General features: G+C 43.3%; 1 protein-coding gene across 1 annotated transcript; it reads right to left on the bottom strand.

Annotated features, from left to right (window-relative positions):
- Window positions 1-1,003: 1,003 nt before the first annotated feature.
- On the bottom strand, window positions 1,004-6,506 carry LOC134483563 (disks large homolog 5-like). The gene is made up of 5 exons (XM_063278802.1): window positions 5,499-6,506; window positions 4,305-4,464; window positions 2,180-3,124; window positions 1,353-1,458; window positions 1,004-1,235 (listed from the first exon to the last, which is right to left on the bottom strand). The coding sequence occupies exons 1-3, from the start codon at window positions 5,623-5,625 to the stop codon at window positions 2,977-2,979; spliced, it is 435 nt and encodes a 144-aa protein (XP_063134872.1). The 5' UTR covers window positions 5,626-6,506; the 3' UTR covers window positions 1,004-1,235; window positions 1,353-1,458; window positions 2,180-2,976.
- Between the last annotated feature and the right edge of the window lie 18,020 nt (window positions 6,507-24,526).

The following is a 24,526-nucleotide window of genomic DNA, read 5'->3' as shown; positions in this document are numbered from 1 at the left end:
TCAAGAAAGGCCTGGTGACAGATACAAGTAGGGGCTGGAATTCCACCCTGGAGAAGAAAATGTTTTTCTCACTTGGCCTTAAGCTATATTCTGCTGTGTCCTGTTTCTGTGGAAATGGTTCTAACGCTCTCTTGGTAATGGTGAGTATATTTTGATTATAATAAGATAGGTAATTTGTTATATGAATATTTTGAGAAGAAGCCTTTGTTTATTCGTATTTCTTTGTTTAGTCTTCCCTCAGTTGTTCCTGGTATCCTGGGAATAATGATCTTATGGTATCTTGACAAAATGAAAATTGTTGTTATTCATATTCCCAGCTATATAGGGATTAATAAAGCTTGCAACTGTGTGCAGTTGTTCCTGCCTTTGCTGTGCACCCCCTGTGTCCTGGGGGTATGCGACCGAACCCAAGGCCCCCAATTCACTAGACATTGACAGTGGGTCACCCCACAAAACACAGATGCTGGAGGATGATCCTGACCCACAATGAGCAGTGGGAATACCAGAGCCCTGTAGGGATGCCTGGCAAGCTAACTCATTGAGCATGCACAGCTCAGTAAATTTCCTGTGAATACACATCTCCTGAGATCTCTCTATTTGATTGCAGGTGATCCTGTCCACCTAATACAGTACATGATGTGGAAGGACAAAAGCACCTGCAGGAGCTGTGGTGATGACTCACAGGGTAGAGCATCTGCTGCTCTCTCAGAAGAACCACATGGACCCTAACAATTGGGTAAAGCATGTCAGTGATTACTTCATAAAGTGTGTGTCCGAGAAACAGCCACATTATCCACACAAAAGACACTGTCACACTGGGTACCCTTGGTGACTTTGAATTCACTTATTAGCCCAGGATCCATGGAACATGCAGAGATCCATCTCCACCTGTCAGTTCTAAGTCCACAGGAGGGGACAGAACCCTTGAATAAGAATGATGGTCTTAAGAGTCAAGAGATAAAATTCAATTTTTATTCATAAGGAATTCATTTTTACAACAAAACAGGATTAAAACAAATAAATTAAAATATTAAAAATTTTTCAAAAGATAAAAACAGTAACAAGAACATATAAATATGAAACAACAAAAAGAAAATTTCAATTAAAATCATAACAAAAATATTTCTAAATAGCACACTCTTAACGAACATTTAGAAGCACAGATGTATTGCTGTTTCTCCTCGTGCACACATAATGAAAGGAGGTCCCACAAGTTGTCTCTCAGGTGCTGTATTCTGAGAAGAAAGTAAGACCTCAATCAGTCAGGCTGGCTTAGTGTTATATAAATTTAGGGTCTCTAAGCAATGACAAATTAACTCTGAGGAAGAATACTCATCCAAAAAATTTGTTACCATTCAGGATGTTTGTCATCAGGGACTCCTGAGAAAGCAACTTATTCTTCAGGAAGCTCTCTTACTGGGGTGTGTCCAATTCCAGCTCTCTTGCACTTTCTGAGACCTGGGAGAGGAAGGCAGTTTTTCAGACACTGATTTGGTGGGGAAATGCTAGCCAGCTGTCAGAAGGCTGTCTTCTACCACCTCAGTTCTATTGGACAGTCAACATGGACCTTTTAACTGATATCATTGTTTCTAACTCTGTGGGCAGGGCAAAATCTCCAGAGAGCCTCAAAGTAATGTGGGCTGCCAATATGGGACCCAGACTTATACCAGTGCAAACCAAGAACAGGGAAATGGAAGGAACCTCATTGGGTTGCAGGAAGAAAGGAGATGTCCATACGTCACCAAGGTTAAAGCCAATGACATGTACTAATTTGACATTTGCACTTGGTTCTTATCCCAGAAAGGTGCTTCCTACACAAGAAGTCACATGACCACAGAGTGTCATTTGTCAAAGGACCAAGAACTTGTTCAAAACTCTACAGAGCATCCAATCTATCATATGGATATGCAATAATGAGGTATGTTATTAATCTGTCACCATTTCTATACTGCAGCTTCAAAAAGAGCAGACAAATATACTTGCAAAATAATTCAGTTTCTGAAAAGTGGTTGGCTTCCCAGAATACTTGTGCATAGGCAGAGCAATGAACAATTCCATTACATGAGGTGGTTGGCTGGTTGTGAGTGTAAATTAGAAAGGTGGTAGGAGAGAGCAAAGATGTATCAAATTGGCAAACTTTATCAGATATTTTAAAGCTAACACAGCTGCTCATCCCTACCAGATGACGCTGGGTCTGGACGTTGCTGGTCTTTATCTTTCTTGTTGAAGTCAACCAAATATTTCTGGTTGAGTGCACAATCAAGATGTACCTCCTTGCTCTCCTGCTTCAGTGGGACCAACTTCTTCCTACATGTGTTCTCCATCAGGAGCTGGCTGAGCAGGTTTCTGGAAATACAGTCTGCATAGTAAGATCATGCTGCCCCTTTCTCCCATTCCCACTCCCGAGTGCCACTAACTCCACCAGGACCAAGATACCCATGAAGACTTAATAGAATTCATTTCGATACACATAAGCCTGCTGCACAAACCACAAAGAGTAAATTCCGGGAAGAATAAATTGTTTGTTTGGCCCGAGCACCAATTAGTGTCCGCATCTCTCAAAAAGAACACGGATCTACAACTATCCATGAAAGCCCAATGCATGGGGGCAACATCAATTAGTAGTGGGCCAACACCCTCAAAGGAGGTCAGTAGAACTAAGAGAAGCTCATGCTAACCATGTGGTCCACACACTGAGTTTTGTGAAACCTGGTATGACACCATAGGTCCAGGTCAGCCTAATAACCTTCTGCTGACTTCAATCAGTGCTGTTCTATCTAGAGCCTTCTGAAGATGCCTAGACAATCCTGGGATGAGTAACAGTCTTTTATGGAACTGAAAACTGAGTCCTAATGACCCTGGCACACTGATGTGTAAACAGCACAAGAGATAGAACCAGAGCTGAAGACCGTCCAATCCAGAACAAAGAAAGTCAGAAATGGCCATTCCACAAGTGATAGACTTTCTGACCAGGACTTACCTAGAGAAGGTAATCTCCTTCTTCAGCTTATGGCTGTTCTCATGGATTTCAGTGTTCTCCATCTCTAAGTTGTGCAGAATTGACATGACCGCCTCCTCCATTCTCTCCAGGTCTCCATAATATGGATTTGGCCTGAAGTGTGGCCTGGCCCCAAATGATAGAATACAATGAACATCGGCATTTAGGAATATATGAACTCAGGGTGGGTCCTGTACTACCCCAGTCCTGGAAGGACACCTTCTGAATTCTACATATTGGATCTTCTTCAGCTTCAGAAACGTGTTTTTCTGCGTCCAGGACACCAGAATCTCAGCATCCAGATGGAGGGCTCCCTGGCTCCCTTTGTTCAATCAAGAGGAAATCTGCAGTCAAGCCAGTTAAGCTATCAAGAGCCTAGGCCACACCTCTCCATGCTCCCCCACCCCCAACACAGCCAGAAACCTGTGATTACTTTTCTCCTGTTTTGATAACGGACCTTATATCAACACAAAATTATAATCTGCACAAGGAATACAAATAAACAGACAATCGTGGCCACATAGGCAAAGAACTGTGCTGTTGACAGTGGGGCTCCCTTAACAAAGCATTCACATCACCATGAATGTGTTACAGGTAAATACTCAGGCCAAGACATAGACCCCTAGATTCCAATGTGGAGGGAAATATAAACATATAAAAGTTGTCCATATGCATTTGGATGTATGCACATACAGACTCACAGACTGAGAAATACCCACAAAAAAGAGAAATGTAAAAACAGAGTCAGAGAAAGAGAAAGAGAAATATGGAAACAGAGAGTACTGTGAAAACCAGGAGAAATGCATCCACCATTGCTGTCTCAGAGGGCAAGACACACAGACAATAACAAACATGCCTGAGCCTGAGACCTTCTAGTCAAGCATTGAGATGAACAGTTTGGGACCAGGCCCCTCAGGCTGCTGCCTGTATCTTCCAGCACTCAGTCCCCTGCCTAGCAAGTACAGAGACTCACCATAAACTCACTGCAATTACAATCTTGCAAAGCCACCAGCTGTCAAGGGCTTTGCAAATGCACACTGGGAACTCACTCTCCCTGACTTTATCCCCGAATTCTTCATTCAGACCACAAGTTCTGCTTTTCAATAAATTGAAGCAGATGAGTCCATTTTCCATCTCGCTACTCAGGAAGGGTCAAGGTTCTGAATCTCCTCTATATGGGAGGTGAGGTTTAGCACAGGGTGGTTAGGGAGGCACAGCTTTCTAGAACCCAAAACCTTAATAGGATAAGATGAAGGTGACCTTGCAGTCCCAGGAATGAAACCAGAGCATTTGGAGCGATTCATACCTGTTCTTCATGGATCTCTCTGTCAGAAACCTCAGGCGATCTCTCAGGTCATTTCTCTCCTCGGTAATGAGCTGCAGCTCTTTAATCAGCCTCTCCTTTTCCTTCTTGGCCTGCTTCTCGCTTAAGGCAGTTTCAGGGGAAGATGTTTCTCTCCCAGCGTCTGTAGGTAGAAGAACACAAGGGAACCTGCATGGGGAGAATGCATAGAGTGTACATACACCACAGTGAGGCCTAAACAGGAGAACAAACCTGGAACCCAGTGTCACTGCTAGGCGATTGGTCTATGCTTAAGAGGCCTCCTCAGTGGATCTCAGTTCTCCCACTACTCTATAGAGACCAAGAGATGTAAGCAGCCAGGTGTTCCCTATTCCGGACATCAAGTGCCTACATGTACCACGGAGATGGCTTCTCCAGGATTATCATCAGCTGAACGGGGTACAGCTTGGTTTCAGGACCCTCACCCCTGTGGGTTCAGAACTCAGATGATAAATTCACCATCCACAAGACTTGAGTGATTGGAGACACTCAGATGTCCTACCCTGATACTCTAGGCCAACAACTTTGGATTAAAAACACATTTCCATGGAGGACATTGTCAACAGACTTATCAGTTCCCCTATTTGAAATACCAAATGCCCAAGAAGTTCCAATAGGTTACAGGCTGAATCTTGGTCCACATGTTCCAAATACTTTTGGTATTTTAGAAACATGTTTGTAACACACAACCTCTAATATACAAAGCTAACGATGACCCTGCCAGTTAGAAGAAATCAGAGGAGGTCTAAGAACATAAGGTTATTGCCTGGAGCACAATTCTCCCCCTGTTCCTACTGTCAGATATCCACTGTATTTAAAGAAGCAATGATAGTGAAGTACATTGCTGCCCTGTCTAAACTCAGAAAAGGTGGACCCTCCATGACTCCTGTTGGTGTTATTATATCAATGTAACATAACAAATGCACTGTAAAATTAAAGACCAGAAGTTCACAGAATAATAGCATTGGCCTTACCATATCCTCCCAGTGGAGATGGGGAAACTAAAGTTCTGAAATCCTGACTTTCAGGAATTGTGATATTCATGGAAATTCAATTCCTTTTCAGATGCTCCAGTTGTTGTGGCCCATTGCTAGAAAGGTCAATGTAAGCCTGCAGCCCCCTTGGCAGGAAGCTCAAAATACACTGCCCAGAACTTACTCATCATTCCCCAGAAGTGCTGTCTTTGTCCATCATTACTTTGAGGCGAAAGGCTAGACTCCTTCACTTTAGTCTCTCCAGAATTGACATTTCCCCTCCGAAAATGCTTGCGAAGACGGGAAAACATGTCTTAGCTTGTAACCGCCAGACTCAGACTGAGAGAAACTAGGGCAGTGGTTGTCACTACAACACTGGTGACATCACAGAGGATGCCAGAACTCTCTAGGAGACAATAGAATGTCCAAGAAGGGACAGCTGATGTCCTGGGGAGCAGACTTTGCCTCCCTGCTAATAATGTCCCTGTACTGAGCATAAGCAGAGGTGCCCTTTCCAGGAGACTTTCCTGGGGCAGAGCCACTGAGCATCTCCTGCTTCCAAAGCCAAACTTTCTTCAAGGCTTGATTATAAAAACCTTAGTAATTCCTATGCATCTAAATGAATGTTTCCTTCCATATCTTGCCCCAAAATGTCTCATCCTAACTCAAATTGTCCTCATTCACCAATGTTAGCCATTAAACCTTCCTGAGATTTCACACCAGATTGAATATGTAGTCAAAAGTTCTCTTGTCTCATTCTGTACAGGTCCTTTATATCACATCAAGAAATAGTCTGTATGGTAGGTTACAACATGGGTGTGTGTTAGGGGAACACTCATGAAGTCATGTGCTTAGCAATCGACAATTGCCAGAAAATTCCTTAGTTGAAAGAGTTGAAGTCTTTATGGTGCTAGGAACAGTGTGGAGACCAGTTGGCAGACAAAAGTGCAATATTGGACCCACCAATGAAGGGAACCTCATGCTGCTTGTGGGGTTCTCATCTCTGCGCCAATGTCGCCAAAGGAGCACTGCTGACAGGCCTTCTATCAGAAGCTGAGCTTCTATCAGAAAAATAAAATAGTCAAGAGATATAGGGGGTGCAGATAAAGGTGTAGGACGAGGCTATACACATCACTACGTGGATAGAGCAAGGACCCAGCACTTGTGCTCTGGGTCATGGGCTTCCCCACAAACACAAAAGCATCTGTCACAGTAAAAAATGGATACTGTATTGAGTGCACACACTAACACTGATTGATCAGATCCATACCCCAGATTTTGGGGGCAGATCCATGGCCCCAAATATCTTCCTCTCAACTTATACAGCAAAAAATAAGAAAGAAAGAAAAAAGTCAAAACAAAAAGCTCAAGCTTCTCATATGAGGATTGAAGGAAGTGTGATCTGGTGGTCAGTTCTGATTAGGCCATTTTAGATAGAACAGTGCACAGTGATGCTTAAGGTGATGGGTCCTATATAAAGCTTTCTGCAATATTGGAATTTTAACAAGCCTCATCCAGAACATACAGAACAGGAAAGGATGTGATCACCATGTCCTTGCTCTCTATCTGGTTATTTTTCTGTGTCCGTGATTGTCAGGCATAGACAGCAACAATCTGAAATAGCTGGTAGACATGGAACAAAGTGGCTAAAACTATAGTTGTGGGTTACACACCTCAACTGTCAAAGGTTAATGCTGTCCTCACAGTCCCTGGAGGCCACTCTTGTAAGACTGTCTACTGGAAAGTAGAAGCAGGTTTATCTGAGCTCAAAGTGAACCTGGCCAGCTAGGAAGAGGGCAACATGGGATACTTGAGACCCTGTCTAAACCAGCACAGCAACCCACACTTCCTTCAAAGCATCATCTATGAATTCTTGATTATCTACCATTCTCTCCCTACCAGTCTTTCAGACTGGAATTGTAGAAAAGAACTGGAAATGATCTTCCTATTCTGAAGACCTTGATCTCTCTTTCCTTAGGTGCACATTAAGAACTCATGCAAATGGGTATGACCATCTGAACATCTTAGTATCATCTACTCAGTATATCTAGCATAATACTGTGCCTATGGCAATCTCAAGCTTCCTTGAGTTTCGCTGACACAGCAAGAAGTATGAAGTACTGAGGCCACACCCCAGTGATCCTTTCAAGGGTTTAGAAGAAAGCCATCAGAGAAACTCCACTTCTTTGTCTTTAGATTAAATCAAGCTGATACAATGTGAACCTGGTGGGCTATTTAACCATGCATCTTTCTGCCAACCCCAGCTTTCTGAGTTCAGTCCATGTGAACCTGCATGGGGAGAATGTATAGAGTGTACATAGACCACAGTGAGGCCTAAACAGGACAATAAGCCTGGAATCCAGTGTCACTGCAAGGAGTTTGGTCTTCGCTTAAGAGACCTCCTCAGTGGGTCTCAGTTCTCCCACTACTCTATAGAGACCAAGAGATGTAAGCAGCCAGGTGTTCCCTATGCCTGCTGACACACGCAATAAATGCAGTAAATTTTAATTTCTGTTCAATTGTTCAGTAACTTACTTCACTTGCATATTGCTGTGGAAGTGATGGGGTTTCGTGATCAGCATTGCATTTAACAATGCATAACCAATCATCCCTCCTACAATGACTGTATATAGAGAAAGAAAATTTATTAGAATGGTGTATAGGCTGTGGTACAGCTAATTCAACAAGGAATGGAAGGTCCAAAATGCAGTAGTTGCCCCTGTTGAAGCCAATCCCCCTAGCATAGCTGTAGCCATTTTGTTCCATGCCTGCCAGATAGTTCATATTCTTGCTGTAATATGTCTGCCTGTCATGGTTGTCTGAAAATAATTTAACTCAGAGCAGGGTCAGGAATGATCACATAACTTGTGTATGTTTTTTTTAATTGGTTATTTTGTTTATTTGGATTTGAAATGTTAACCCCTTTCCAGTTTCCCTTACAATAACCCTGCATTCCACCCCCTTCCCCAGCCTCCTCGAGGGTGCTCCCCCACCCACCCATTCCCGAACCACTGGGAGCAAGTTCTTTATGTTGTGAGGTTTCTTAATCTTAAATTTCATAAGTATAAGCTTCATGTAGGACCAATAAAATTAAAGGTCAATATGAGGGCTGCAGAGATGGATCCATGGTTAAGAGCACTGACTGCTCTTCCAGAGGTCCTGAGTTCAAATCCCAGCAACCACGTGGTGGCTCACAGCCATCTGTAATGAGACCTGATGCCCTCTTCTGGTGTGTCTGTAGACAGCTACAGTGTACTTATATGTAAATAAATAAATTTTAAACAGATAAAAAGTCAGTATGAACCTTTGTTGTCTAAAATGGCTTGAGTCCGGGCTGACAACCAGACAGCCCTTCCAGCACCTGCCTATGAGCTCACATTTTACTCTTTATAAACTGACATAGAAAAATGTCCAGAGTCTTAGCCTGACAAATTCTCAGCTACGTCTCTGATGATCAGTCTTAGGGTGGGCATTCAATAAACCATCCCTGTCTAAGTGAGGTCAGAGTTTGTGTGGTTTATGGGGAAACATCTGGACCCCAACAGTTTTGTCCATAAGGCTGGATATTTCAGCTGGTCTTCAGTATATGCAGTACTCCTGAAGAAGTAGGCGAATTAATAAAGCAAACTTCCTTCTTCCATGTCCTTGATATGAGCCGGCAGAAGGTGTGGTCCAAACAACAACCTACAGATTGGGTAAAGATCTTTGCCAATCCTACAACAGATAGAGGGCTTATATCCAAAATATACAAAGAAATCAAGAAGTTAGACCTCAGGGAGACAAATAACACTATTTATAAAATGGGGATCAGAGCTAAACAAAGAATTCACAGCTGAGGAATGCCGAATGGCTGAGAAACACCGAAAGAAATGCTCAACATCTTTAGTCATAAGAGAAATGCAAATCAAAACAACCCTGAGATTTCACCTCACACCAGTGAGAATGGCTAAGATCAAAAACTCAGGTGACAGCAAATGCTGGCGAGGATGTAGAGAAAGAGGAACACTCCTCCATTGTTGGTGGGATTGCAGACTGGTACAACCATTCTGGAAATCAGTCTGGAGGTTCCTCAGAAAATTGGACATTGAACTACCTGAGGATCCAGCTATACCTCTCTTGGGCATATACCCAAAAGATGCCCCAACATATAACAAAGACACATGCTCCACTATGTTCATAGCAGCCTTATTTATAATAGCCAGAAGCTGGAAAGAACCCAGATGCCCTTCCACAGAGGAATGGATACAGAAAATGTGGTACATCTACACAATGGAATATTACTCAGCTATCAAAACCAATGACTTTATGAAATTCATAGGCAAATGGATGGAACTGGAAAATATCATCCTGAGTGAGATAACCCAATCACAGAAAAACACACATGGTATGCACTCATTGATAAGTGGATATTAGCCCAAATGCACGAATTGCCCTAGATGCACAGAACACCTGAAAATCAAGAAGAATGACCAAAATGCAGATGCTTCACTCCTTCTTTAAAAGGGGAACAAGAATACCCTTGGCAGGGAATAGGGAGGCAAAGTTTAGAACAGAGGCAGAAGGAACACCGATTCAGAGCCTGCCCCACATGTGGCCCACACCTATACAGATATTAGATAAGATGGATGAAGCAAAGAAGTGCAAGCTGACAGGAACTGGATGTAGATCTCTCCTGAGAGACACAGCCAGAATACGGCAAATACGTAGCCGAATGCCATCATTAAACCACTGAACTGAGAACGGGGCCTCCGTTGAAGTAATCAGAGAAAGGACTGGAAGAGCTTGAAGGGGGTTAAGACCGCATATGAACAACAATTCCAACCAACCAGAGCTTCCAGGGACTAAGCCACTACCCAAAGACAATACATGGACTGACGCTGGACTCCAACTGCATACGTAGCAATGAATAGCCTAGTAAGAGCACCAGTGGAAGGGGAAACCCTTGGTCCTGCCAAGACTGGACCCCCAGTGAACATGATTGTTGGGGGGAGGGCGCTAATGGGGGAAGGATGGGGAGGGGAACACCCAAATTGAAGGGGAGGGAGAGGGTTGAGGGATGTTGGCCTGGAAATCGGGAAGGGGAATAACAATCAAAATGTAAATAAGAAATACTCAAGTTAATAAAGATGAAAAAAATAAAAAGAAAAAAGAAGGTGTGGTCCAGATTAGAGATGGGCCTTTCCATCTCAAAAGATCTGAATTAAAGATTTATCTTCTGAATGAACCCACACACCTATGGTCACTTGATTTTTGACAAAGGAGCCAACACCATCCAATGGAAAAAAGATAGCATTTTCAGCAAATGGTGCTGGTTCAACTGGAGGGCAACATGTAGAAGAATGCAGATCGATCCATGTTTATCACCCTGTACAAAGCTTAAGTCCAAGTGGATCAAGGACCTCCACATCAAACCAGACACACTCAAACTAATAGAAGAAAAACTAGGGAAACATCTGGAACACATGGGCACTGGAAAAAATTTCCTGAACAAAACACCAATGGCTTATGCTCTAAGATCAAGAATGGACAAATGGGATCTCATAAAACTGCAAAGCTTCTGTAAGGCAAAGGACACTGTGGTTAGGACAAAACGGCAACCAACAGATTGGGAAAAGATCTTTACCAATCCTACAACAGATAGAGGCCTTATATCCAAAATATACAAAGAACTCAAGAAGTTAGACCGCAGGGAAACAAATAACCCTATTAAAAAATGGGGTTCAGAGCTAAACAAAGAATTCACAGCTGAGGAATGCCGAATGGCTGAGAAACACCTAAAGAAATGTTCAACATCTTTAGTCATAAGGGAAATGCAAATCAAAACAACCCTGAGATTTCACCTCACACCAGTGCGATTGGCTAAGATCAAAAACTCAGGTGACAGCAGATGCTGGCGAGGATGTGGAGAAAGAGGAACACTCCTCCATTGTTGGTGGGATTGCAGACTGGTACAACCATTCTGGAAATCAGTCTGGAGGTTCCTCAGAAAATTGGACATTGAACTGCCTGAGGATCCAGCTATACCTCTCTTGGGCATATACCCAAAAGATGCCCCAACATATAACAAAGACACATGCTCCACTATGTTCATAGCACCCTTATTTATAATAGCCAGAAGCTGGAAAGAACCCAGATGCCCTTCAACAGAGGAATGGATACAGAAAATGTGGTACATCTACACAATGGAATATTACTCAGCTATCAAAAACAACGAGTTTATGAAATTCGTAGGCAAATGGTTGGAACTGGAAAATATCATCCTGAGTGAGCTAACCCAATCACAGAAAGACATACATGGTATGCACTCATTGATAAGTGGCTATTAGCCCAAATGCTTGAATTACCCTAGATCCCTAGAACAAATGAAACTCAAGACAGATGATCAAAATGTGAATGCTTCACTCCTTCTTTAAATGAGGAAAAAGAATACCCTTGGCAGGGAAGGGAGAGGCAAAGATTAAAACAGAGACTTAAGGAACACCCATTCAGAGCCTGCCCCACATGTGGCCCATACATATACAGCCACCCAATTAGACAAGATGGATGAAGCAAAGAAGTGCAGACCGACAGGAGCCGGATGTAGATCGCTCCTGAGAGACACAGCCAGAATACAGCAAATACAGAGGCGAATGCCAGCAGCAAACCACTGAACTGAGAATAGGTCCCCTATTGAAGGAATCAGAGAAAGAACTGGAAGAGCTTGAAGGGGCTCGAGACCCCAAAAGTACAACAATGCCAAGCAACCAGAGCTTCCAGGGACTAAGCCACTACCTAAAGACTATACATGGACTGACCCTGGACTCTGACCCCATAAGTAGCAATGAATATCCTAGTAAGAGCACCAGTGGAAGGGGAAGCCCTGGGTCCTGCTTAGACTGAACCCCCAGTGAACTAGTCTATGGGGGGGAGGGCGGCAATGGGGGGAGGGTTGGGAGGGGAACACCCATAAGGAAGGGGAGGGGGGAGGGGGATGTTTGCCCGGAAACCTGGAAAGGGAATAACACTCGAAATGTATATAAGAAATACTCAAGTTAATAAAAAAAAAAAAAAAAAAAGAACAACAATGCCAACCAACCAGAGCTTTCGGTAGACTAAACCACTACCCAAAGAGTACATATGGATAGACCCAAGACTCCAGCTGCATATGTAGCAGAAGATGGCCTTGTTGGGCACCAATGGGAAGAGAATCTCTTGGTCCTGCCAAGGCTGAACGCCCCAGTGTAGGGGAATGTCAGGATGGGGAGGTGGGAAGGAGTGTGTAGTTGGTGTGGGGAACATCCTTGTGCAAGAAGTGGGAGGGGGATGGGATAAGGGGTATTTGAATGGGAAACTGGGAAAGGGGTTAACATTTGAAATGTAAATAAAAAATATCCAATAAAAATGCTTTAAAAAAGAAAAAAAATAAAGATTTATCTTCTGATCTCCAAGATTTGGATTACAAGTAGGTCTTCTTGCTTCAGAAAATTTAATGAAGAAAAAAAATCCAATGGTGCTTATGCCTTTAGCCTCAGCATCCAGGAGGTAGAGGCAGGTGGATCTCTGAGTTCAAGGCCAGCCTGGTCTACAAAATGAATTCAGGACAGCCAGAGCTACACAGGGAAACCCTGTCTCAAAAAAACCAAAGAAGAGGAGGAGGACCAAGAGGAGGGGGTTGAAGAGAGGAAAACAGAAAGAAGGAAGGAGAGAGAGAGAGAGAGAGAGAGAGAGAGAGAGAGAGAGAGAGGGAGGGAGAGAGAGAGAGAGAGAGAGAGAGATCTCCCCCTCACAGGGCTTCAAGCCATTTGGCATTAGTTAATTCCAGGTACACTCAAGTTGACAACCAAGAACACCAATCACATTACCCGTGGTTGTGATCTCACCCTGGTAGGCTCCTGAGTAGGAGGCTGAAGCAGGAGAATTGCCATAAGTCTGATGCCAGCATGAACTACACACGTGTTCCAAGCCAAGCCAATCTCAGCTACAGTTTGAGATTCTGTCTGAAAAATATGAAAGAGAAAGAAAACATAATTTCCTAGAGCAGTGTTTCTCAACCTTCCTATGGCCTCAACCCTTTAGAACAGTTCCTCATGCTGTGCGGATCCCAACTACAAAATTATTTTGTCGCTACTTCACAACTGTAAATTTGCTACTGTAATGAATCTTTATTGTAGTGTAAACTATCCGATAGGAGACCCTGTGTGGGTCACGACCCACAGGCTGAGGGCCTTTGCCCTAGAGGCGGTCTTGGCCTAGTTTATATAGTTCATATTATAATGGGCTCTCTCAGCGTTTGAAGGTCAAGTATATTCACTTGTAACATCAAAACTTTAAAATTCAGTTGAGCTGCTGGCTGGTACGGTCTGACATCCCCCAGAATAGCTTTGCCATTTTGTTCCATGTCTGCCAGCCATTTCATATTGTTGCTGTAACACGCCTGCCGTCACTGAGGAGGAGAAGGGAGATGGCTCAAGGACATGCTGACCACACACCTTGTTTTGTTCTGAATGTTCTGTATGCCGTTTGCTAATCTTGAGAAATTTGCACCTTAAGGAGTGGTTCCCTGAAGTGGACACAGGTGATAGGCTAAGGCAGATGTGTGAAGGAATGTTTCACTGAGGCAGACGCAGGTAAAAGGATGTTCTGCTAAAGCACACATGTGAAAAGACACGTGATGAAGGGTTCTGCACTAAGGACACACATGCATTGGTCTGCCTTGCATTCTGTAGTTGAGCTGCATTTGTTGGGACTTCATAGAACCACAGCAAAAACCCTTCTGGTGGGCTGCTGTGGTTTCTCGCTGTTTCCTTGGCCTCGGGCTGATGGGCAGAGTGATGTCAGCTGAGACAGACACATGTGCTGAAGCACGACACAGGCTGAGGCCAGACCCATGGAGGACAAGGGATATTGAGAGGGAGTTTGGATGGAGTTATGCTTGCGTAGCTTGTTGGGCTGGGGTCTCTGCTGATCTCTGCTCGCCTGAGAGCTGCTCTTACTGACTGTGTAGCATCTTGGCTTCTCTTTGTTCCACTTGTACAGCCCTCAGGACCAGGCTCTCCTCTCCCTTAACCATGGCTGCTGTCCTCTTCCTCTCTCCTCTCCATCACACATGTTCTTCCTTTATTCTCTGGCAGCTTCTTCCTCCTTCTTCCTTCCTCATGATCCTCTCTAGCAAAGCCCTCAAAGCTCACCTCCCCCATCTCTCTGGGGTGCAGCTGTTGGCTGTTGGCTTCTTTATAATCACAGTTAACTGGGAGCAGGGTCAGTTTTTTGGGGTTAACCGGTCTTGAGTTCTACAAATTAGCATTAAAATACAAGCAGAATTAGGCCAATCCACCACATCGATTTCTTTTGCTTTGTTTTGTTTTAATTTTTCTTTTACCCTTTACTTTATTTTATTTTCGGCTATTTTTTAATCATTTGTTATTTTATTTATGTATATTTCAAACGTTGTCCCACTTTCCACACTCCCCTCATCATATCTTACATCCCATTTCTGCTCAGCTTTGCCTATGTGACAGTGCTCCCCCACCCACACATATCCATTCCCACCTCACACCTCTAGGACCTCCCTTCGGTGGGCAACAGGCCTCAGGGTAGTCAATGGCCTCCCACCGCATGATGCCACTTAAGTCAGTCCTCTTCTACACAGTTACCTAGAACCATAGAGCCATCCTTGCATATACTTTGGCTGGCAGTTTGGTCCCTAGGAGCTGCGGGACTGGTGACAGAGGATCTGGTTAGATATTAAAGACAAATGGTTTCTGCTTTCTCCTCTTTTTCTGGTTATAGGTGAAATCATGTTTGTTTGCTTCCCTTTTTTGAAATTATTGAGTTGATTAATTTCTTGGTTTTTCTTGTGTATAGTTTAGCTCATTTTCTTGGGGTTTTCCTCGTATTTTCCTCTGTTGTGCTCTCTTAAAGAAAAATATTGTTTAAATTTGGTTTTGTTGTGAAATATCTTGGTTTCTCCATTTATGGTGATTGAGAATTATGCTGGGTATAGGAGCCTGGGTCTGCATTCCATCTGCCCAAATTTTTCTGGCTTTTGGAGTCTCTGTTGAGAAGTCTGGTGTAATTCAGATAGGTCTGAATTATTTATTACTGTTTATTTATACCTTACCCCTTTTAAAGTTCTTTCTTTGATCTGCGTATTTAGTGTTTTAATTATTATGTGAATGGCAGAGTTTTTTCTGGTACAATTCATTTAGCCTTCTGTAGGCCTCTTGTACAGTTATGGCATTTTCTTCCTTACCTTATGGAAGTTTTCTGCTATGATTTGTTGAAGATGTTTACTGGACCTATGAACTGGAAATCTTAATTCAGTTCTATATTTATTATCCTTAGATTTGGACTTTTAATGGTGTCCTGAAATTCATGGATGTTTTGGATTCAATAAACCATACATGTTTATCTGAGATGGGTGTTTTGTGCTTTGTTGGTGACCTCCTTGATGCCAATTCTTCCATTTAGTAGAACATTGGATAATGAGACATGGTCAGGAATGGTGACTTATTGACATAAACTATATGAAAATAGGTAGGTTAAAATTTTATGTGTGTTAAGTATCAGTAGTCTCCTGGGTGGTTTTGGTTCCCAGTTGGCCATGTGCAACCGTTTCAAAAGCCCAGGTTTGATGTTCCTTGGGTTTCCTATGATGATGCACTCAGATATGACAAATATCAACAGAATCCTCATCAAAGAACTTAATTTATATAATAGACCGAAAATTACTAATTATGTTACAAAATATTTGATCACACTGTGATCTCCAAGAATGTATTATTTACTGATAAACTATTGTGTGGTATAGCATCGCCATGGCACAGACATTTAACACAAGGGTTGTTTGTTTGATGTAAACATGGACTTTACTTTGGTAAGGCTAACCTACCACACACCTTTATTGCAAAGATAAAACTGCATTTAGGTTCAGAGCAGATCAAGGCACAACTTGAAAGGAAATGAAGATGACTAAACCAATGGAAAGTCTTTGAGTTGAAGGATTTTTAGAAAGTGTGCAGAGGGAAGAAGAATGCTCTTCTGGGAGGTCAGTGAATTAGGAAGGACAGTTGGGAGTTGACTTCTGTATCTGGCTCATGAAACTTCATTGGTAAAAATTAATGTCTGGAATTTTGTGTTGTAAAACAACACATTGGCTCTGCAGCTTTTGGCAAGGCCATGGACAGAGAGATCACAGCAGCTGGGGACAATCTGAAAGGAAATCAGGTTTTCTTAAGTCACCTGAGAAGTCCTCACGGAGAGAGGAATGAATGGGCAGCACCATAATAGAAGGCCTTAGGATCGCGTACTGAGCTACTCTAGATGCCTTGAAAATAGAAGCCGAGAATGAAAAACTAAATGACTTCACAGGAATTAGCTCAATTCTCACTATGATCATTTCATATTGGTAATTTATACTGGATTCTTTTTTTAAAAATTAAAAAAGAGTCTTCTGTTTTAATGTGAGGCTGTCTTAGAATCACAAAATGCTTACACCTGTATGGCGCCTGACATCTAACACTATCGGGCTAGAGATTCTACTTTTAAATGCATCACCATCGACAGCTTCCATTTAACCAGCAGGGTCCATGCCAGGCAGACACTGAGCAGGTTGTATGTTCTGCTAATCTCCACAACAACCCAATTCAGCAGAAACACCCCCATTTTACAGGTGAAGAAACCACAGCTCAAAGCAAATGGTTATCAGGGTCCCCTCAGTCTCACTGTCTGTCACTCAGACCCACATCCTTCTCTGTACAGGGAAGCCATGGGCCTGATGTGGCTGTGCAAGCTGACTCTGCTGAGATGATCAATGCTATTCTTGACCCTGGGAGAATTTAAGACAAGGTGACCCACAGACTCCTGGGATAGATTCTATCTCTGGGTTCTAGGGTGGGACACAGTATCACTTGCATGGGTCTCTACTCATCTGAGGAGTCTGTTCCCATCTGTCAGCTTCTATGGCAGTGGTTCAAATCCCTCCTAATGATGTAACCCTTTAATACAGATCTTCATGCTGTGGTGACCCACATCGCAAAATTATTTCATTGCTACTTCATAACTAATATTGCCACTTTTTTTATGTCATAGCATGCTAAGTATCTGATATGCAATGTATCTGACATACACTCTCCTAGAAGGGGTCACAACACACAGGTTGAGCAACATTACTCAATAAACTTTTTCTTTTTCTTTTTTAAGAGAGGCCTTCGTCTCAGAAGGACCTGGATCAGTTATAAGAGCAGAGATGCCCTGTGGTAGTGACAAGTTTTAGCAGGCTCAAGGCTGCTTGCCTTAATGACAACAGATATTCCTGGCTAAAGGCACCACCACAAATCACTCTCCCCAGGATATTTCTTACCTCAGTTTTCCTCCATTACAATGTCTATCTCCTTGGATGTGTCGGTCCAGGCAGCCAGTCCCTGTAGTGTCTGATACAGACAGAATGCTAAGGGCAAGAATGCTTTCCCTCTGTTGGCACAGCCACTTCTACAGTAGTAAGTTCAAATCCTGGAGTGTAAATATGTGTCTCACATAGTGTGTGAGACTTGAAATGTCATCTGTTTGAGTTGACAAAAACCAACTCTCACTTCAGATTTACATCTGACCAACAATTATTTTCACGAGAACACAGAAGCTCACCAGACCTACAGAGTCAGATCCCCTCCCTGCCTGGGATGATCCCACCCAGGTTAGACTTCAGCTTCACTTATCAGCTGTTATCAGAAAAGTGTTATCTTAAGATTCTGCAGTCCCCGGTCTGGACAAAAGTTGTTAAATGGCTAGTATGGGAGTTTTCTCCAGTTTAAAATCATTCTGGTCTCTTCTCTCCCCTGGACTGCCCTCTGTTCTCTCAGGTCTGTTGGTCCTGGAAAGACCTGGGTTCAACTCAAGGCCTGGGTTGTGGAGGAGGACTTTTTGTTGTGGAAATGAGCATGGATCAAGGATGTAGCCCCACTCTGGACAATTAAGCTCCAGAAAATCTTCCCCAATCACAGACCTGGGTCATGTGGGAGCCTACACTGTTTAAAAGGGAGAGCTGGTTGCTTTCTCCTGGAAGAAGCACTTGGGGGTTGACTGTCACTTCTGAACCTTCTGTTCTAAGTCACTTCTCAGAAGGGGCACTTTGCTCTGACTTCTCCATGGGACTCACACAGCATTGGGGCCAGAGGATCCTCTGGTGTTGCAGCTCTGAGCTGGGAGGAGGAGCTAGCACACTGACATGGAGAAGCCTGTTTTCACAGCTGATCTAGATCTGAGGAACAGGTGCTTTTAAAGAAGGATGTGAAAGCATCTCCTGCAGGAGAGCTCACTATGCAGGGAAAGTCACACAGGACAGCGAAAAGTGGCTTCCCAACTTCTACTGGGCAAGAACCAGGGAGGGTATTGGATGGATGATCAGAGAGTTTGAGAAAGGCCTGCATCTCTCTGAATGTCCTCCCTCAATCATAAGTCCCCCCACTGCCCCAGGTGCACACCTGAGGGTCAGCAAAGCCTGCAACCTGCTGGGGTCCCTCAAACTAAGCAGTGAGTGTAGAACTGTGCAAAACACATCTGGGGATGGGGAGACACAAGTGTCAGCTGGGCCTGTCCTCACTGCATTTAGACTCCAATGGCAGGTCAGGTGCAGGGAATGGCTACTCCAGATCTCAAATGTCTTGGGCTGAAGAAGTAGGAGATGTCAGGGTCAGGGTCAGGGTCAGGGTCAGGGGCCAGGGCCAGGGCTGGGGACAGCTCAGGGTCAGGGTCAGGGTCAGGCAGAGTCAGGCAGAACAAATTCAAGCCCCTGCCAGCAGGCTGATAGGCTATGGGCATGAAGAAGTGCTGTGGTAGAGAGTGCCCTTGTTCTCTCTGGTGGGGCAAGTAACCAAGGTGGGATGGGAAAAGTTGGGGAACTCACAGCTGCTTGTCCTCCAGCTGCAACTGCCAGTGCTTGGCTAGCAAGAAGCCAAAGAGACTCCAGGGATCTCCTGATTTCCGGATATCATTTTCCTCACGGGAATCTAGGTTGAAGGCTGTGCTCAGCCTTGCCACAAGGCCACTGGACAAGTAGAGCAAGCACAACTGGCCTAAGACCTCCATGGACACATGTTGGGACCTAGGTCAAGTGGCCACAGAGGGGCACCAGGCAGCCTGGCTCCAGCCCCTAGCCCATGTGCACCCAGGCCACAGCAGTTCTGCTAGTCCCTCCTGCCATGAGCGACACCACCTGGCAGGCTTGCACTCTCTGTCAGGAGCTTTCCCACAAACACAGCTAGCAGCCACTTAATGACCCTCTTTATTCTTGTTAACCATAATGGCTAGTTATGAAGTCTCATTGGGAAAGTGTATTGATAAGATGAAAGCCTTAGAAGAAAACTAGAAAGACTTATAAAAATAAGTAAGATGCTGGAGGATGATCCTGACCCACACTGAGCAGTGGAGACACCAGAGCCCTGTAGGAATGCCTGGCAACCTAACACATTGAGCACGCACAGCTCAGTAAGTTCCCTGTGAACACACATCTCCTGAGATCTCTCTATTTAATTGGAGGTGATCCTGTCCACCTAACACAGAACATCATGTGGAATAACAAAAGCCACCTGCAGCAGCTGTGGTGATGACTCACAGGGTAGAGCATCGGCTGTTCTCTCAGAGGAACCACGTGGTCCCTAACAATAATATACAACGGGGAATGGGATTCCTTCCTTTGGACTATGAGGGAAATTCACCCAGGACAGGCCACAGACAGACTGTAGAAAAAAAGACCCATTGACATAAATGATAAAACTAAGTCTAATCTACATCAATAAAAACACAGCATACTTCTGGTCAAGGACCAAAACCTGTTTCCCAACAAGACTTTGAAGGTCAGTATTTCTGGGGTTAATATCGATGCTGTATTGCAAGAAAAGCTGAAGCACATGGTTCTCCATTAGGATGACTTCTGTATTCCATTGTGAATGTTGTCAATTTTCTGCGGCAATTTTTCTGTATATTACTCAATATGTGGTGCATAGGGTCAATAATTGCTGGGGACAACATAGATGACAGGGACTCCCAGCAGCAGGCCAGGATGGAGACATCTCAGCAGCCCACAGCAGCTCTTTGTAAAGACTGGTTGTTCCCATTTCTCCTACCCTTAGCCCTGGACAATGGCTGTATAGATTTCATTTCTGCGTGGCTGCCTTTCAGACGGCCTTGGTGTGCACAATTATTCTATTATATCTGACTTTCCTACTTCCTTCTCCTTCTGCTCTGGTGAATTCTGTGAAACTAGATGTTGCTTGATGTTATGATTCTTAAACAATTGGAAATTGAGACATAGGAGCACAGCACAGCACAGCCCCGATGGCCCAGGTGCATGCTATGTGTTCTTGTTTTGGAAACAATGTAATAACTGCACAATAGATTCCAGATTAATGCTTGACTTGCAAAGAAACTTTAAAGTAATTATCAGAAAATGAATTAGAGCCAGCATTAGGACCCTAAGAAAGGAAAAAGTTATTGCATTAGGAATTAAGTTTTATATAACATTTGATAGTGGTTCCTGCATAAAAAAGTATAGAATATATAAAATTATATACTAGTCAAAATACGGGGACTCATACAAGAGTCTTTGTGTGCAAGGAAGAGAAAGCTAGCGGAACCACTGAGTTAAGGGTTAACTTGATACTTTCTGGTCACCGCCTGGCATCTTTGCTTATGTCATTTATCATTAGAGCTTCCCAGGAAAATGCAAGTAGCTGACCTCGGAGCTTTGAGCTCTGAAGTATAATAAGTTAAAAGTTAAAGTTTAAAAAATAATAAGTTTACAATTATTATTATTTTGGCCACAGGCCTGGGAATAGGGGAAGCTTGGAACTTTGGGCAACAATTGTAATTCTTAGTTCTTTGTGGGATGTAGTTATTCTTTTGAATTTGATTTGGCAATGATTATACAATGTCTTTTTTCTACCTACTTTTGGATTATTAATAAAAGACTGAAGCAAGAGAAAGGCTGGAGGGCATGAGAAGAGAGAATGTGAGGAGTGTATGAAGATTGTGTATGTGAGTGAAAGGAGAGTGCATGTGGTGTGTGTGAGATATGTGTGAGGTGTGTATGAAGAGTGTGTGTGAGAATGAAAGGGTAATAAAACAAAGGTGTACATGAGTGTGGGAGTTCGAGAAAAGAAAACCACAATAGAAAAAGCAGAGTGCACAAGAGAATGCAGTCTGTGCAGCCCCAAGCTGAGAGAGAGAGAGAAAGAGAGAGAGAGAGAGAGAGAGAGAGAGAGAGAGTTCAAGCCTTGAAATTGCCTGTCAGTTTGTACCCAAAGAGTAGTCTGTATATTTATTAAGCACCTTCCAGATATCCCTGCCTTCAGTTGAGAACCCGGATCCTGTGTCAAGGCTAGACCCCGGCAGTAAGTTGCGCCCAACTCGTGGGACTCAGAATTGGAAGAATTGTGTAAGCCCCAAACCCCTTTCCTGATGTTTTCGATCTGGAAAGGACCATATGTGGGAGCCACGGTCCCCTCGGCCAAAGAGGAGTGCTGAGAAAGAATAGGTATGAAGTGATAGTGTGATAGTTTTATAGTTTTATTATGGGCAAACTGAATCCAGTGAGAGATCTATGTATGAAAAGATTCTTCATAAGGTATTGCTTAAAAAGAGAATTCACTTTGAAAAACAGTAGCTCTCTGATTGTCTCCTCTTCATTTGTTCTGTGAGCTTTTGGTTACCTGATAAAGGGACCTTGGATGAGGCAGCATGGGAAAGCATAGGAAAGGATATAAAAACCTGGATTCTGGAACATAAGGATGAGGAAGACGAAGGACAGGTTCCAGAGAAAGCGCTTATGTTCTGGTTTGTGGTGAAACAGGCACTTTCCCAGGCTGAGATAACAGACCTGCCCAGCTCATCAGCAGGGTCTGTTTGTAGTACAAACAGTGCTGTGAAGGAAGGAGTGCCTCTACTGTCCAAACAAACCGATAAGAAACAAACTGCTAAGTCATCAAAACCACCGCCTTCACAGTGTATTGTAGATTTAGTAGAGACTTCCTCAGACCCTGAGGAGGACGAGGAGGGAGAGCCTTTAGATCCTGGAGATGAATCTGAGAGAGGATGAGGCAGCTAAATATCATAATCCTGACTGGGCCCTCTTACGCCTAAGAAAAGGAGTAAGAAAAGAAGCCCCCCTCAGTCCCGTATTCTGCAAGCAGTGTAGAAGGCCAGGGAACAAGGAGAACATTTGATGCTATTTCTAACAGTAAGCATGGAGATCCAGAAATGGGAACTCATCTCCTTTAAACTTGTTAAGGAATGAAAAGAAAATACTTCTAAATATGGCCCTACTTCACCTTATGTCCTCTCCCTTGTGGAAAATCTGGTAGGCATTTGGCTCACTCCTGCAGACTGATTTATCCTGGCCAGGTCCTGTCTCACAGAGGGACAATTTCTCTTATTTAAAGCTAATTATGAGGATGAGGTTAGACTTCTTTTAGGTGGAAAAGTATCTCTGGGGTAATTGACTTAACTGGGGATAAGACAGTCTGGGCCACTGATCAAAGTGTCTAGGTGGATCTGTGGTCCCTTTGTCAAGAAAAGATCCAGGCAGCTACTCAGCTTGTACAAGAACAACTGGATAACGGTCATATTTAACCCTCCACCAGGCCTTGGAATACACCTATCTTTGTGATTAAGAAAAAATCTGGCAAATGGAGATTGTTACAAGATGTAAGGAAGGGGAATGCAGCCATGGAGGCTGAGGGGCTCTGCAACCAGGACTGCCCTCTCCCACAGAGATTCCCGAAGGATGCTCTGCGTGTGCTATAGATTGCAAGATGTTTCTTTACTATCCCTTTGCATCCAGATGACAGGAAGCCTTTGCCTTTAGTTTACCCTCAACAAATTTACAAAGGCCTTACCAGAGGTTTCAATGGAAAGTGCTCCCACAGGGAATGAAAAATAGTCCCACTTTGTGTCAAACATTTGTGGATATGGCTTTGTCTCCCACTCGTCAACAGTTTCCTGAGTTGTTGATTTTTCATTCTATGGATGATATTTTGATTGCTCATTCTTCCCTGACTTTGCTGAATCAAGCTTTGGATAACCTTATACAAAGTGTGCGTAAGTATGGGCTAATAGTGGCTCCTGAAAAATTTCAAAAGGATCCCCCCATACAATTATTTGGGGAGAATTCTTTATTCTGATCCTATTTCACATGCAGTCTTAAGATTTAGGATGGATAAGTTGAAAACCTTAAATGATTTCCAAAAACTGCTAGGAGAAATCAACTGGATTAGACCTTACGTAAAAATTTCCATTGGCCAATTAAAGCCACTTTTTGATATTTTAAAGAGAGGTCATTGTCCCAAATCTCTCTGAGTGTTAACTCAAGAGGGACAAAAGGCTCTGCAGGTGTTTGAGGAGGCCATCCAGGCACAACTCACTGTCAGAATTGATTTATATGAGGCCTGTGAATGTGTTATCCTGCATACTTCCCTAACACCCACCGGGGTTATCTGGCAAGAACAAGGACCTTTAGAATGGATCCATTTGCCTGCTCCCTCCCCACGTTTTGATTCCTTATTATGATTTAGTAGCTCAGCTCATTATGGAAGGTAGAGAAGGATTAGGGGATATTGGGTAAAGATTTTGAATTGATTAGAATACCCTGCACCAACACCCAGGTTGGGTGGTTGCTAAATTTTTCTGGTTCCTTTGCATTAGCTTTTGTCTCCTTTAAGGGGCAAGTGTTATATCATCTTCCAAAAAATCCTCTGTTACATTTTCTGAATTGACAACAAGTTATATTTCCTTCTGCCTTCTCTATGGAGCCGTTAGATCAAGGAAAAATATTCTTTACCAATGGTTCTTCAAATGGAAAAGCCATTCGTTATTGTTTCTGAAACTGACACCAGGACCTCCTTTACCTCAGCTCAAAAGACAGAGTTATATGCAGTTATTGAAGTTTTTTCTCATTATTCCTTGATTCATTTTAACCTCTATCCTGACTCTCAAAATGTGTATAGACTCTTCCCTGTTATTGAGATAGCTGTGATCAACACAGACAAAACAACAATTAATACCTTATTACAAAAATTATAACAATTGGTGCGTCAACGCTTGATTCCTTATTTTGTGGGACATACTCGGGCTCACAATAGTCTTCCTGGACCTTTAGTCACAGGAAACTCATATGCAAATTTATTGACTCAGGGTTCGCTTTTAGATGATGTTAGTAGAGCAATCGCCTCCCATGGTATTCAC

Source organism: Rattus norvegicus, chromosome 19 (genome assembly GCF_036323735.1).
Source record: "Rattus norvegicus strain BN/NHsdMcwi chromosome 19, GRCr8, whole genome shotgun sequence".
In the NCBI taxonomy this organism is placed as follows: Eukaryota; Metazoa; Chordata; class Mammalia; order Rodentia; family Muridae; genus Rattus; species Rattus norvegicus.
Note: the sequence above shows the minus strand (reverse complement) of the source record. Positions and strands in the feature narration are given on the sequence as shown.